Source organism: Podarcis cretensis, assembly GCF_951804945.1.
Source record: "Podarcis cretensis genome assembly, chromosome: Z".
Taxonomy (NCBI): Eukaryota; Metazoa; Chordata; class Lepidosauria; order Squamata; family Lacertidae; genus Podarcis; species Podarcis cretensis.
Window position 1 is genome coordinate 1,230,830 of NC_137184.1, and position 16,714 is coordinate 1,247,543.

At 47.2% G+C, this 16,714-nt stretch overlaps 1 protein-coding gene and 1 long non-coding RNA gene across 3 annotated transcripts in view; one reads left to right on the forward strand and one right to left on the reverse strand.

Annotated features, from left to right (window-relative positions):
- The window catches only part of RABGAP1 (RAB GTPase activating protein 1), a 95,992-nt gene that overhangs the window by 14,502 nt on the left and 64,776 nt on the right, over positions 1-16,714 (reverse strand). For both annotated transcript variants that reach the window (XM_079961991.1, XM_079961990.1), the window contains 3 exons: positions 7,865-7,978; positions 5,340-5,414; positions 215-340 (listed from right to left, as the gene is read on the reverse strand). In XM_079961991.1, coding sequence (XP_079818117.1) covers positions 215-340; positions 5,340-5,414; positions 7,865-7,978 — 315 coding nt within the window. The remainder of the gene's footprint in view (positions 1-214; positions 341-5,339; positions 5,415-7,864; positions 7,979-16,714) is intronic.
- On the forward strand, positions 11,065-13,975 carry LOC307207971. The gene is made up of 2 exons (XR_013834906.1): positions 11,065-11,594; positions 13,206-13,975. It is a non-coding gene; the product is annotated as an uncharacterized lncRNA (long non-coding RNA).

The following is a 16,714-nucleotide window of genomic DNA, read 5'->3' on the forward strand; positions in this document are numbered from 1 at the left end:
CATGCTGTTGCGATAGTCGTGGGAAGAAGAAAATGGCCAGGGGAAGAATGGGGTACAGCTTGTCACATGATTAAAGGCCATGTGGCCACCCCTCAGCCAGGCCACCACTGTTAGCATCACCTCTGGACTTCACCTTGCAAACAGCATCACTCTCTCAGATGAAACCCCGCCCCCTGTCAAATCTCGGTCTCTGGGGACAGACAGCACCCCTTACCTGCATGAGTCGCTCCAACTGATAAAACTTGCAGTGCAAATCTTCAAAATTCTGTTTGAAAAGCTCCCTGAGTCCGTAGTCAAACATGATTTTGACCAGAACACTAAACGCCTGTTCTTCAGGCATCTGTCAAAGACAAAGAACAAAACCAGCTGTCATTTTTAAAAGGGTGTGGGGTGGGGAGCTAAGCATGATAATCTAACTTCTTCCTACAGTTTTTCCTACCAGTATGTTGAGAGAACCACCTTACTTTATTGGCAGCCAAACGTGGGCCACATGCACACTCTATTTTTAAAGCGCTATACCTAGGGGTTGCCATATTACAAAAAGTGAAAATCCAGACACAAAAGTTGCTGAGTTGTTGTTGTTTTTCTTCAAAGTTGCTAAACTTTTTTTGCCAGATCCCAAAAAAAGAAAGAAAAGAACGTTTTTGAGCTACTTTTAAGAAAAATTTCCAAAATCTACACTTCCAACATGCAAGTCTGGCTTTTCCTGGACATTTAAGCTATCCCACCCAGACACTGCTGGGAAATTTTGGACGCACGGCAGTCCTAACTATACGACTTTAAACATCCATTCTGGGAGCTGCAGTTTGTTAGGGATGTCAAGAGCTATTAGAAGACCCCCATTTTTCTCACAGGGCTAAGGCTCCCAGAATAGTTTAACAATCAAGCCCTCTTCCCAGGGAACTCTGGAATGCAGAGTCTCCTAACAACTCTCACCACCTTTAGCAAACCACAGCTTCCGTAATTACTTTGAGGAAGCCATGACTGTTTAAAAGTGGTAAAGGTGTGCTTTAAATGTATGGTGTGAATGTGGCGCTACTCTACTCCCACAAGGAAAAGGCAGGAGATTATTGCTCATTCTTTCTGCCACCAATGAACCGTAAACCACCACAGGTTGTGTGAGAATATGACAGCAAGGAAAGGTTTAGCAGCAGTTCAGCAGAAAATGAGGGGTAAACTGATGGTGTCATATCTACTCATAGGAACGTAAGAGCCTTGCATCTGGTATTCAGTGAAGGTGGAGCACAGCAATCATGGCTAGAACCCACTGGTAGCCTTATCCACACCATGCCAGTCTTAAGTGGGTATCCTTACCCAGGGTGTTCTGGAAAAGTCTGTCATCTTCCCTTGCTCAAAAACTCACCCTGTTTTCCCACAGTAATGAAGGTTCACGTTCTGGGCCACGTCAACTGGGCCTTTTACAAGTTGAGGGGAGAACAGCTTTTAAAAAAAGGTAAAGGATCTCTGGACAGTTAAGTCCAGTCAAAGGTGACCATGGGGTTGTGGCACTCATCTCGCTTTCAAGCCAAGGGAGCCAGTATTTGTCCACAGACAGCTTTCCAGGTCATATGGCCGGCAGGACTAAACAGCTTCTGGCACAATGGAACACTGTGATGGAAGCGAGAGCACATGGAAACACCGTTTACCTTCCTGCCACAGCGATACCTATTTTATCTACTTGCACTGGCATGCTTTCAAACTGCTAGGTTGGCAGAAACTGGGACAAAGCCCAGTGACGCGGATCTGAACTGCCGACTTTCCAATCAGCAAGCCCAAAGGCTCAATGGTTTAGATCACAGTGCCAATTGCGTCCCTACTGAGGGGGAAATAAAACTGTTGCAAAGAGGGAGTTTGTGGTGCTTTTGAAGAATGCACCAGGAAAGCTCATGCACACCTCATGAACATTTGAGAGGTGCACTCACGGAAGTCCAAGACCTCTATCCAAGGGCCCAGGAAAGCCACCCATTTTGAATGATATTTTCAGGTTCTGCTGCTCTGCAGGCTTCCCTCTCCTAAAGACAAGCAGGTATCACAATTCAAAGGCTTACATCTCCGGACTGGGATTTAAGCTCTTAAAAACCCATCAGAATCTTCCAAAAGCAACCTCAGAAGCAATTCTAAGATCCAATTTAAGCACAATTTCATCTTCATTTCTTATGAATTGCACAGCTAATGCCTGCATTGCCTGTGGCGAGACGAAATTCATTATTCTGCGAGGCCTCAAGTTTTCACAGTGAATATTGGGAGCTGCTGTTCAATTACAACAAAACCACCCTTATGACTGGTGTTCAGAATATCTTTCTACAACTTTCTTGTGTCATGGGGGGGGGGAGAGAAATACCTTCCTCTCAAACTGACAAGAAGTCTGGTTTTCAGAGACACACCAAGTCTCTTTATATTTAGTATGAGATGGTGGTACAGCCATCATTCAAATAAGCTGAAGGGTTGCTGGGGGGGGGGATATTTTTTAAAAAGGAAAAGGAGCCTGCTGTGGATCAGAACAACATATGGGCCTGGAAGCTCTGCAGAGTGTCATTCAGTAACTGACAGCAGAGATAGCTAGTTTGAGGAAGCGGGGAGAGAGCAGAGAAAGAGAACCAACAACATGAATGTGGTTTAAAAATAACTTCTAGCAGCAGAAAGGGAATTAAGGGTGTCAGAGAGAAGTAACTGCAAAAAATGCTCAGCACTTCCGCATAAGCAACTGCTGGAGTGGGGTGGACAGCCAGGGAAATGAAGCGAGACAGGGCAGGCATCCCTGGTGGTATTCTGAGCTGGCTGTTTCCAAGGAACAAGAGAAAACCTGCAACCAGTACCCGAAGGGGTCATCCAGACAACTCCTTTTGAATAGATTGTCCAAGATTTCCCCGTGGTGGACTCCACACAGACCGGTTAGCCCCTCAAAGGCCCACATAACCTCTGATGTGTTAAGAGAGGGAAAGAAAAGATATTCAGCCTTGGGAGTGGATGGTCATCTTAAACTACAAAGACCGCCCTTCCCCCAGCTTTTATCTGACACCTGCAAGAGACTGTAGCCTCCCTTTAAGCCTTTCTACAAAGCTCATTTAGTCAGAGGCCACTGGTGAGATGTGGAAATCGGTCCAGCCAGGCACCAGAAGAAACCTGTGGCCCAGAGCCCAAGCTGGTCCCAGGTGGACTTTGAACTGAGCAGCCTGGTAACCTGACTTGACTCCTCGACTGACAAAAGCAGGAGAAGAACATGCCACCCATCTTCCTGGTAAATGCACAGGATTTATGACACTTGGGCCTGTACCAAAATTCTGCACTGTGGAGTGCTTGTGCTCAGGGTGCCAACCAGCCAGCCATGCCCTTTGTCAGGATACTCCATTCAAACACCAACAGATTTCCTGACTGCCCATCCTACTGTCAGGGACTGGGCAGAAGAGGAGGAATAGTGGACACCGCCTCCTCAGCCTGAACCTTCCAGAGAAGAGGAAGACAGTAGAGATTTACAACCGTGGGATGAGGGAGGTCACAGCTCAGAGGCTGCAGAAGGGAGAAGCTGGGAAATATTGGGAGAGGAACAGGAAGAATCAGCAGCACCAGGGGAGAGGCAGCCGACAGACTCAGTGTATTTAGAAAGCATTCCAGACACACACCCCCGAACCCGGTGGGCACTGAAAGAAGGGGAACAGAAATCCCAGAGGCAGAAAGCACAGATCAGCCAACGTAGGGATGGCGTATAATGGGAGAGATGGAGGGGGTGGGGTTTCACTGGGAGCAGCTTTTCTAAGACTCTCTCTGTGAATATTTAATAAAAGACTTGGTAAGAACTCTCCTTGATATCCATCCCTGGCAGCCTACCGTAGGGGGAATCGGATTCCCTGGAACCTGACACCTACCACCCGGATTCTGCAGCCAACAAGCATGCTCAGTCCTTATTGGACTATTTTAAAAGTTTCTTTTTCCCCCGCTGTTTACTAACCTTGGGCTGCTCCTCCCGAGCAGCAAGCATTCTCCCTATTTCAATTTGGGCTGTAAATCTGCCCTAGCTCTGCACCCATGTTCACTATTAGCATGTTCAAAGAATGAAAAATTTCAGTTCTGTAACATCTCTAGAAGATAGGTAGCCGTGTTGGTCTGCCATAGTCAAAACAAAATAAAAAAATTCCTTCCAGTAGCACCTTAAAGACCAACTAAGTTAGTTCTTGGTATGAGCTTTCGTGTGCATGCACACTTCTTCAGATACACTAAAACAGAAGTCACCAGACCCTTCTATATAGTGAGAAGGTGGGGAGGGGTATTACTCAGAAGGGTGGTGGGATTGGGTGATTGGCAGATAGCTGTGATGAGCCTGTGGACGACTCTTAACGACTGCAATAGGTCTTACAGGAAAAAGCAAGGGGTGAGAAGGTGAAAAATGGCTTTGTCATGTATAATGAGATAAGAATCCAATGTCTTTGTTCAGACCAGGTCTCTCCATGGTTTTAAGTTTGGTAATAAGTTGCAATTCAGAATTGCTTTTTCCTTTTTTCCTTTTTTTTTATATAGAAGGGTCTGGTGACTTCTGTTTCAGTGTATCTGAAGAAGTGTGCATGCACACGAAAGCTCATACCAAGAACTAACTTAGTTGGTCTTTAAGGTGCTACTGGAAGGAATTTTTTTATTTTGTTTTGATCTCTAGAAGAGACAGCATCCATGTATGGAGCAACCGTTTCTGGATGTGGGGAAGTTTTGGGATCTTCACAATGGATCTACCTGCATTACTGCTCAACAACATAAAGAACAACAAGAAACCAACAGGCAGCCTGGATGGAGTTTGGATTTGTTAACAACCTGATCCAACAGAGCTCTTCTGTCTGTTCTTACATATAAATTATACGTACAATTAATTACATATACATATAAACTATAGGATAATTGTCCTGGTTTTGATTATATAAAAATCACTAAACCTGCAGTGATTCATTGCTAGTTGTTGGTTAGGTAACTGCTGCAATCTTTGGTTTGTGGGCATGTAAGCAGGCTTAATGTATGTTTCAGCAAACAGCATGAAAGGCGATGTAGACATTTAAAAGGGGGAAAGGGAACGAAGGGTGACATTACATTCAAGGAAACCAATACAAGACACAGAACATACATGGATGGGTCACATACCAGGGTCTCCTAAACTCTCGGGCACATTTGCCCATCCTCCTGCCAGGTTCAAAGTGCTCACAGATTCTGATTAATTAAACAGGTCTTGGGCAGGGGGGGAGGCAGGGAAGGCAGAGCAAAGGGAGATTGGATTGTGCCTGAGTGCCGCAGAGGACCTCCCACCCCACGCTTTGGAACGTTCTTGCACAGGGCCCTCTCTCAGGTAGCAAAGAGGAACTCACATGTAGAAGCAGCACAGCAGCAAGGAATGACTGGCCCTGGCAGTAGCCAATCTCTTCATCGTAGACAGAATAGGCCTGGAAGAAGAATCAGGAAACGGTCAAGACTTCAACAACACAAGATGCCCCACCTGAATGATTGCTTGCTTGCATTTATAGCCTGCATTCCCTCCAAGGAGCTCATAGTTCTCCTCCCCACTTTATCCCCACAACAACCTGTGAGGTAGGTTAGGTTGAGAGGAAGTGATTGGCCCAAGGGAACCTAGTGTGCTTCATGGCCGAGTGGGGGTGGTGGATTTGAACCCTGGTCTCCCAGGTCCTAGTCTGACACTATAACCACTACACCACCACCACTGGCTTGGCCACAACCACCCCTACTCCATTCAAAACAGCTTCCCAGCTTCAGTGTGCATCTGTATAATATGGCACGCATAATGTATATTTGTTGCACAGCAAGAGTGTTGCTGTGGCAGGGGGCAGGTTATGAAGGTCACCACCTTCTGGCTGAAAACAAGGGTTGCCTCCGTCTCAGCCATCCAGAGAACCAAACTTGTGCCAATCACACAATCTGTCTGCACATGGAATAGCCTGCTTTGTCCCTCAGCACAGAAAGGGCTGACAAAGGGAACTTGGAGCAAGTCAGTGAAGGCTGTTAAGGAGGCAATTTGGGGCAAGGGGGCGCTTATCCTGACCAGGATTTCACAAGTCACAAGAAAAGCGAAAGGTCAGCAGGGGACCTGCCCACCAAAGCCTTGGGCTCCCTGGCCTTTTGCAGGCAGGGAGCCCAGCACACCTAGCAAAAGGGGCATAATTTCACCTCGATGGCATTTTAGAGAGAGAGAGAGTAGAAAGCTAAGTCCTGGGCTAGGATCTTGGTTCACTGAGCTGCAAGGATGGGGGTGGGAGTGGGGCTGAAGCATAAATGCACACCGTGGGGATCTGGCGTGCACATCCAACTCTCCCAAAATAAGCCAGAGCATGTTTGAGACCTGAAGTATTTTATGCAGGGATAATAACACAAAAACAAATCTTTCAAGCTGTGCCGTTAAGTCTTTGATTTGAATATCAATTATACACAGGGAGCGGATAGGAAGCTGCTTGCTCCAGTCCTTGGTCCGCGTCCCACGCAGAGCTCATCCTTTTTAATGGTCTGCTTTGTCAGAGAGCTTAGGAGGTGGCCAGGAAGCCAAGCTGCTTTCCCAGGCCAAAAAGTCTCTGGAGGAGGAGCAGGCAGCAATGGCAGCTTTCTAAATGCCAGGTTCAAAGAGCCGGATCCTCCGGTCAAGCAAGGTAAAGGGATCAAACCAGAGTGCGGACATTTTTTATTTTAACCTGCTAATTGCCTCCCGCATTTTAATGAGTGGCTTGAATGTGTTTGTGGTTTGCCTTATAATGCAAATGAGGAGCTGATTAATTTTCCAGAGTGTTAGAGAGAAGCAAAGATCCTTTTGCTGAGACTTCCTTTGCTCTCTGCCACACGAAAAGAAATACAGCAGCCGCTCCAGTTGATGCAAGGAGCCCAGAAGATCTGGGAATGCCCTTTGAGGCAAAAGGCCGATTTGCCCAGGCATCCACCTTGTGCCCTCTGGATAATTCTGGACTACAATCCCAGTAAGGCTAAATTAGCAGGCACAACAAGCAATATGTTTCAACAACCTTTTTGCTGGTGGTGTTTAGCCTGGAGAAGAGAAGACTGAGAGGCAATAGGATAAAAGGTAAAGGTAAAGGTACCCCTGCCCATACGGGCCAGACTTGACAGACTCTGGGGTTGTGCGCCCATCTCACTTAAGAGGCCGAGGGCCAGCGCTGTCCGGAGACACTTCCGGGTCACGTGGCCAGCGTGACATCGCTGCTCTGGCGAGCCAGAGCCACACACAGAAACACCATTTACCTTCCCGCCAGTAAGCGGTCCCTATTTATCTACTTGCACCCGGAGGTGCTTTCGAACTGCTAGGTTGGCAGGCGCTGGGACCGAGCAGCGGGAGCGCACCCCGCCGCAGGGATTCGAACCGCCGACCTTTCGATCGGCAAGCCCTAGGCGCTGAGGCTTTAACCCACAGCGCCACCTGCGTCCCTCTTCAAATATCTGAAGGGCTGCCACATGGAAGACAGAATAAGCTTGTTTTCTGCTTCTCCAGAGGGTGGGACCCAAGACAATGAATTCTAATGACAAGAAATGAAATCCCAACCAAATGATAGGAAGAACTTTCTGATGGTAAGAGGTGTTTGACAATGGAATAGGCTACCTCAGAAGGTGACAGATTCTCCCTTGATAGAGGTTTATAACCAGAGATTGGAAGGTCACCTGCTGGTATTTAGCTGTGATATTTGTAATGCAGGAGGCTGGGTTAGAGGACCTCTGGGGGTCCCAACCCCATAATTCTATTATCAACACTACCATCTCACGCTTGGAGGTGTTCTCACGATGAAGAACCCAGGGCTAACATGGCCTAGCACATTTATTCCCACAAGGAAGCGCCACCATCCTGGTCCACAAGTGAGCCAAGATAGCATCCCGGTCAGGGTACCTTGCATATTTTGTACAGGGAGTCCTGGCCATCGCCCCCAGTGTCCTTGAAGTAGTCATGGGCAGGGAACGTCCGGTTGATGTCGCGTGTGATGGCACTGTCCTGGGGAGACTCCTGCAAAGCCAAGGAGAGAGAAATTGGGGGAGACTGTTAAGCCCCAGAATTATGGGTGTGGTTGCAGCTACAATAAGACGCTGGGGACGAGGGCAGGAGCGTGAATCAGAGATAGCATTTTCCAATTTTAAAGTGAGAGGGCACATGTAAGAGAAAGGCACTGTCAATTCACACGCTCATTAAGATTCTTCAATTCTACATGAAAATCCAGTGCAGAGGAGGAATCTACAGGAGGAAAAGGGTGACCTTAGCATTAGTAGGAGTCAAGGGGGAGAAAATAAAAGCTCAAGGTGCCATATTCCCCCCACCCACCCCTTTCTGGGTACTATTCCAGCTCTAGACACAGGCTACTCAGGCACCAGCTACTGAGGTTTCCCGGTCCTGCTTAGTATCAAGATTTATGCAGACTACTCAGTGGAATCACTTGTGGGAGAAGGGGAGAAAAGAATCACCTTCCCTTGCAGAGTCAGAGTGCCACATTTAAATCGATAAAAGAAAACAGACTCCCACTTCCTGTGCATAGTTTATGGAAGGTTAACCAAGTTTCTTACCTCTTTCACCCAGGAGGTTGTAGCAACATAGGAGGGTGCTGTACACTGAGTCAGATCATAGATCCATCTAGCTCAGTACTGTCAACACTGACTGGCAGCAATGGCTCTGCAAAGTTTCATGCAGGGATCTCCCTCAGTCAGGAATTGCAATGGAGATGCTCTACCACTGAGCTTCTTCTCTCACCTCCCTCCCACTCCCCAGAGAGCATCCCACCAGTAATTATTATCACTGTTTATTAGATTTGTATACCGCCCTTCATTTGTAAATCTCACGAGTGGTTCACACACCTTGTACATTTTATACCATCCAGCAACCTGTTATGTTTGCACGGTGAGCAGCTTCCATCATCAGCTCTGCACGGATTCACAGAGTGTCTAGTTTCACTGCAGACTCTCGAAGCCCAAAGCACAGCATTATTCTCCAAGTTCTGAGCCTGACAGGTGATGGGGGGGGGGGGGTGACTACTTTGCACAAGCTGCCTGTCCTCCTTCTTCTCCAATGGGCTTGGCTGGCACTTGCAGGCAGAGTCGTGGCCATTTCATTGAACTCAAAGCTGCACTGGCCATAGCTACAAGAGCCACAATGCAATGCAGAATTCTCACCAGAAAAACTCCCTACTTACTTTTTGTTCAAATGAAGCTTCTAGTCTTCAAGGTTGCAGAAACAACATAGGCAACGTTTGGTAAAAGGACAGACCAGTAGAGAGGCAAGCAGGATTTCTGCTGATGGGTTGTGTCAGCATGGGAAGCTTAAAGGTAAAGGTAAAGGTACCCCTGCCCGTACGGGCCAGTCTTGACAGACTCTGGGGTTGTGCGCCCATCTCACTTAAGAGGCCAGGGGCCAGCGCTGTCCGGAGACACTTCCGGGTCACGTGGCCAGCGTGACATCGCTGCTCTGGCGAGCCAGAGCCGCACACGGAAACGCCGTGGTAAGCGGTCCCTATTTATCTACTTGCACCTGGAGGTGCTTTCGAACTGCTAGGTTGGCAAGCGCTGGGACCGAGCAGCGGGAGCGCACCCCGCCGCAGGGATTCGAACCGCCAACCTTTTGATCGGCAAGTCCTAGGCACTGAGGCTTTAACCCACAGCGCCACCTGCGTCCCTTATGGGAAGCTTATACCTGGCTAAACTGTTTGCCCCTCTAGACTAGTTGACTGGCAATAGCTCTCCAGGCAGCAAAATAATTCCCCATCACTTATTACCTGACCCCTTTAGCTGGAAATGCAGGCAGCTGAATCAGGGATGTTTGCACTTGAACTGCTCTTCAGAACTCCCCCCCCCCAAAAAAAACACACACACACACTCCCCACTATAAGAAGAAAAATGAATTCTGCAAAAAGTTCTGTGCAGACCTGCCAATCTGGTCCTGAACTTATTTAAGTGTGCTTACAAGTGTCCCGCTTGATGGGAAATTTGAACATGGTGGAAACCTGCCCCCCCCCCCCGAGCATTATGTCTCCCTGGCCTTGCCAAATTAAAAACCAAACAATATTTGTGGACTTTCCGATGCCCTGCCCTCAATTAACACCCTAAGAATGCAATTACTGTGTATCTGAGTCTTTAAGGTGGAGTTTGCTTGAAGCACAGAACCAGGTAAGCAAAGCTTGCAAAAGCACAACCCCAGTTATTGTCAACCATCTCCTATCCCCAATGTGTTACTTTAAGCAGAAGCGAATTGTGATAGCTTTCGAATGTTACTGGCGGGAGGGGGCACGGAAAACCCGTCTAGAAAAAAGGGCGCAATACTATTAAGTGAGACACCAACCTGTTCAGGGGGGGTGAGTTTGAGATGACTGGGTTGCTGCGATTCATTTATTTATTGCATTTACCTCCCATTTTTTCCTCCATGGAGCACAAAGTGGCGTACACAGTTCTCCCCCCGCCCCAACCCTGTGAGATAGGTTAGGCTGAAAGAGGCAGTGCCCAGCCCCAAGGTCACCCAGTCAGCTTCATGGCTGAGTGTGGGGCTTCAACCCTGGTCTCCCAGGTCCTAGTCTGCCCCTGCAACCACTACACATCATTGGGCCGTGGGTGTTAGATGCAAGAGTGACATGCTTCTCTCTCCTAAATGTGTAGTGGCACCAAGACTTGGCCGAAGGATTTTGGAACCACTACCCTGTTACTGGAACATTCTGTTTAGGGAGTGAAAGGAAGGGGGGTGGGAAATGTACGGAAATGATAACATTTTGAAATGTGTGTTTTGGTGGTACAAACAGAATGCAGTCACAGCTATTGTGTGAGCCCCTTCTCCAGCTCCTATTTTTATACCTTTCTGTGAAGAATGGATGTCTGGGTCATTTCTCAGGCTTCTGGTGTGGGAGTGGGGGCAAGGCAAAGGGAAGCGCTTGGAAGTGTGCGCGCACACCCTGGGATTGAAAACAGATGGCAATAATGGCAGGAAGAGGGCAGGAATGGCATAGGTGGGAGAGCAGAGCGTTCTCCGCTGTGAGAATGGAGGGCGGCTGGCACCGGAGCCATCTCAGCAGTTTTCCAGGCACAGCCAGGCTCAGAAAGGTACCGTATATTGGGGGGGGGGGGACGGGACTAGAGGCTAAAAGAAGAGGGAGGGCCTAAGTAAGATGCATGTTATAATGCCAAATTATCTGAAACTGACTGCACGTGCATTCAAATAAAAGAGGAAAATCTTCAAACAAAAATCATTCTCAACACGTTTTCTCCAACAGTTCCTGTTCTTTGGCTATGGCATGGGTAGGCAAACTAAGGCCCAGGGGCCAGGATCCAGGATCCAGCCCGCGGACGGTCCGGCAATCAGCGTGTTTTTACATGAGTAGAATGTGTGCCTTTATTTAAAATGCATCTCTGGGTTATTTCTGTGGCCTGCCTGGTGTTTTACATGAGTAGAATGTGTCCTTTTATTTAAAATGAATCTCTGGGTTATTTGTGGGGCATAGGAATTCATTCATATATTTTTTTCAAAATATAGTCCAGCCCCCCACAAGGTCGGAGAGACTGTGGACCAGCTCCCTGCTGAAAAAGTTTGCCGACTCCTGGGCTATGGCAAAGTAAATGATGATGTATTTCTTCCAAGGGGCTCAAAATTGCAGGTAGGCTAGATTGCATCCCACTCCCTGGTCCCCAGATCCCATTGGTGCTGGTGCCCATTCAGCCTGGTGTATTTTTTAGGCCCCACCTTATTTCTGTGGTTTTAGGATCTCTTAAAGGACTTTTTAATATTGTGTTTCAATCATTGTAGCCTTGGGACTTTAAGAGCAGAGAGTGGGATAACAAGAATGCATAAAAGGGAGGGCAAAAGTAAGTAGCTGGAGCCAAAACCAATGGCCAACTAATTCCAGTTTTAGGCCCACCCTCTCCCCTGCTGAGTCCCACACAGCTGGCTGTACCCACCTGGGCTGCTTGTAAGAAGGCAAGTAGGCAGCCCCCTCCCCCCCCAGTGCTGGCCTACCAGTGCTGGCTGAGGGCACGCTGACAGTAACCCCATCACCTTAATGGGAATACGACTCACCCTCAGAACAGGCTACCTGTATGGAAGGCAAAACTGAGAGAGCCTGACTAGCTTGCAATCACTCTGTGGGCTTCGTGACAGAATCTGGGGGCCTAAACTGTTGAGAGCCTGTGTGGCGCTGTGGCTAGAGCGCCAGACTGTGATCTGGGCAACCAGAGTTCAAATCCCCACACTCAGGCATGAAGGTGTGACCCTGGGCTAGTCATGCACTCTCAGTCTAACCCACCTCACAGGGTTGTTGTGAGGATTAATAATGTGTGGAGTGGGGTGCCACCCTGCACCCAGAGGAGAGGCAAGGTATAAATCAAATAAATGAATGGTTAATGAAGTCTTAAATGTGTCTTATGGGGAGGAGGGAGGGCAAGGGAAGTTCGTGGGATTAATGGGTGGGAAGCAGCACAGAGCAGAACTGGGTTCTTCACTACACAGGAGAATACTTGGGCCCCTTAAACCTTTGAGGAGGACAGCTTTGTAAGGATCCCCATTCCTTCTTGGAACAGCAGCCACCCAGAGATCAGAGCAAGGCTGGCTTGACAGAGGAGAATGTGCATTCACCCAAAGCCAACTTACAGAAGTCACTGCAACACTGTGGTGCTCATGGGCATTGGCTTAGATCGTAAGCAGCCAACGTGGGATTTTCCAGATGATAACTGAGCCGCATCCTTTGGAGGGCACCACATTGCCTACCCCTGTCTTAAACTGCTTTTTAATTTTGGAAAGGGATAATAAATAATAATAATAATAATAATAATAATAATAATAATTTATTTATTTATTTATTTATTTATTTATACATGCCCCGCCCATCTAGCTGGGTTTCCCCAGCCACACTGGGCGGCTTCCAACAAAATATTAAAAATACAATAAAACACCAAACATTAAAAACTTCCCTAAACAGGGCTGCCTTCAGCTGCCTTCTAAAAGTCAGATAGCTGTTTATTTCCTTGACATCTGATAAATTTATTTAAAATAAATCCATGGAGAATGCAGGTGGGCTTGCTAATATCTAAGCAATGATGGCTAAATGGAACCTCCATGTTAAAGTGGTAGCATATCACTGGCTACCATATGCTTGAGCAGAGGAATAAACAACAGAGAAGGGCTACCTCCATCTATTCTTTGCCATTAGAGAGGATTAGAGAGACCTTGGTTGGATCCACTGAGTAATCCAATTCTGTTTTTTGCCCAACAGCAGAGGAACCTGTGGCCCTTTAGGTTATGTTGTCCTGCTGGCAGCAGCCAGCACAGCCAATGGTCAAGGATGAAGGAAGATGAAGATGATGGGAGATGGAGTCCAGCAAGACCTGGAGGGGCCACCACAGGTGCCCCAACCCTGATACTGTAGTCATGCCAACGCTTAATGACTGGGTTGACCATCCGTGGCGTGCCAATGGAGGGGGGGTGTTTATTATGGCTGCTCCAACCTTAAAACTAAATTCAATGGAGAGTCTTAAAGGCAGACTGGGTTTGTGGTGGGGGGAATGCTTTCTGGGAACTCGTCCTGCACACAACCCTAGTGAAAATGAGAGTGGCTCAAAAGCACTACCACGAATGGAGCATGCTCAAGAGAACCTTCTCTCCTCTGCTGGTGTTGGAAGGCTTCAAAATTTTGTGCTGTATACAACATTGAAGTCTCACATCAAACATAACTGATATGTAAAAAGGTCTTTATGATCTGAAAATAGAGAAAAGGTATGTACTTTTGTAACCCAAGAAAATCTTTAATAAAAACAAATAAATGGGGAAAAAATTAAAATTCTACTGGCTTCCATGTCAAGGACTAAATGGGGAGTGCTTTGGTTGTGGGATCTGTTGGGGCATCACTGTATATTTCTCCTTCTGAATTGCTGTTATCCCCTTGGGGAGGGGAGGGGAAACTGAATCAATCAAATGTCTATCTCTTCATTCTGTCTTGGAGTGAGCAGCTGCACTGAGAACTACACCTGGGAATATATATATATATATTTTAAAGGTTTTCATCCTGCAAAGCTCAATCTCCCTCATCACCAGAAATTGTTTATGGGAAATTCAGGATTCCTGAGCCAACAAACATTTGTTATTACTCATCCTTTTGTCCAGGTTCCACTGATTACCTTGAGCCCAAGTCCAGTTGAGATCAGGTGAGAATGACTGACCGGCCGGACTACAATAAGCTTCCAGTGTGACATCGTTTCAGGCCAAATATGGCAATAAATCTGATTCTAAAAATAAGAGTGAATCCCCCAAGTGATCCCCAGCTGCACTCATTTCCTTTTAGGGATCAAGTTTCCCACAGGAAAATCATAAATAGGCACTTGGTAAATATATATATATATAAAAAGCTGTATGCTACAATCACATGCGGATCTAGTGCAGCTTTGACAGAAATGCCCAGACACTGTTTTCGTGCCTGAGGCAAAAATGTGGCAGGCAAAAACTTCTCTCTGAACATACGAGAAAGAAAACGGGTGGGGGTGAGGGAAAAGAATGAATACACACCCACACACCCAAATAACTTATCCTGCAATGCAAACAGGCACCAAGTCAGCACCCCACAAAATGGGGGAAATATGAGGGTGTTTTTATTTTAAATGAGAACCAGCATTTTCAAATCAAGGGTACGTACAGGGAAAGGGACACTGAGGAGAGTCTCTGTATGCAAAAATGAAAGCTGACACAAAAATTCATTGCAACCATTTCCTAGAACGGCATGCTTCTAGGATGAATATACTGTATGCTGAGAACCCTTTTTCCAAAGCCATCACTTGCTCAGACTCCACAAATACATCTAGCCACACTTCTTTGAAGCAGTGGTATGCCTCCAAAACAAACAATGGATCATAACAGGCTGTGCCCTGGATGTCTTGCCATTAATATGGGAATGCTTTCAAAATGCCTTTAAAAATGCTGCATGGACAAGATGCCAAAAGGACAGGTAAACAAAATTTTGGTGAAACTGTCACTCAAGTCATCAGGTGTGTGCAAATAGAAAACCTGGGTTCAGCACAGGAGGGTCAAAGCCAAGTCACCCTCACTAAGCCTTGTCCAAGGGTGGGCAGAATGTAGGTCTGAATCTATTAGTACTGTAGATCCTGATGACTTGCAATAGATCAACAAGAATTACTGGCTCTTGCCTGTTAAACAATAGCAGCAAAATGACTAGGCTTCTGACATGAAGCCAGTCAGGACTGGACTTTTGTGAGAAAGCACTGTGAGCTCAATTATGCTCTGATATTGAAAAGAAATCTCTGGCTTGCTATTATTTGATTCCAGGTAAATGCATTTTGAACCAGGCTCTGGTTGGTGGATTTCTTAGTAGACCCACAAGTATGATGTCTGCCCATCACCGGGCTAGCCCACCTCATTTGGGTGGTTGTAAAAAGGAAAAACAAGAGGCAGATAAAGTGCTTTGTACAATTCAGTGCTAAACAACAGCATCATATTGCCCTCTCCAGGAGGAGTCCAGCAAATATGGCTCTCACTCCATGTGATCATACTAGGCTCACAAGAGGGCAATAGCTTTTAAGTGCTTTACAGCGCAGAACAGACCGTGATGAAGGTGCCATCTTCTCTCTTCCAGCACAAGATCTCATTACACTCTAGCAAAGGGCTTTCCAAACTGTGTGTCACGACGTTAGTGTGTCACCTGCAGTGTGCAGGTGTGTCACGCAAACACTCCTCGGGGCTGGAAAATGAACAGGCAGCCCACAGGTTTGCTAGTAAAACTGAACTAGGTAAAGGTAAAGGTAAAGGTACCCCTGCCCGTATGGGCCAGTCTTGACAGACTCTGGGGTTGTGCGCCCATCTCACTTAAGAGGCCAAGGGCCAGCGCTGTCCAGAGACACTTCCGGGTCACGTGGCCAGCGTGACATCGCTGCTCTGGCGAGCCAGAGCCGCACACGGAAACGCCGTTTACCTTCCCGCCGGTAAGCGGTCCCTATTTATCTACTTGCACCCGGAGGTGCTTTCGAACTGCTAGGTTGGCAGGCGCTGGGACCGAGCAGCGGGAGCGCACCCCGCCGCAGGGATTCGAACCGCCGACCTTTCGATCGGCAAGTCCTAGGCGCTGAGGCTTTAACCCACAGCGCTACTGTGTCACAAAAAGATGTGTGTCTAAAAAGTGTGTCACCAACATGAAGAGTTTGGAAAACTCTGCTCTAGCAAGACAAAAGCTACAGCAAACAACTGCATTTTTAAAAATAAACAAAAACAACTAGATGCCATCATCAGGCATGCTTCACTATATTTTAATGTTTGAAAATGGTTTCAAGTGTTAACTCTCATCAAAGGGCATTTGCCACTCCTGTAACAAAGTCTATGCATGTGCATCTGAATCAAAGAATCGGAAGAGACCCAGAGGGACCCATCTAGTCCAACACCCTGCAATGCAGAAGTCCTGCCCACAGCAGTCCCTGGGTGAGCTCGAAGCACCAGCCTCCTGGTTAACAGCCAGATGCACTGACCCACTGAACCACAGGCTCCCAGGAACCAATGAATCACATATTCTATCTGTGCACCCCTGCACTTCCTTTGATGTTTCACCTGTTATCTACTCGTAGATTGTAAGGACTTTGGGACAAAGACCTGCAAAGCCTGTGCTTTTGTGTATATAGATGATATAACATACGTGTACATGTGTTGTCAGGGATGCGGGTGGCGCTGTGGGTTAAACCACAGAGCCTAGGACTTGCCATTCAGAAGGTCAGCGGTTCGAATCCCCGC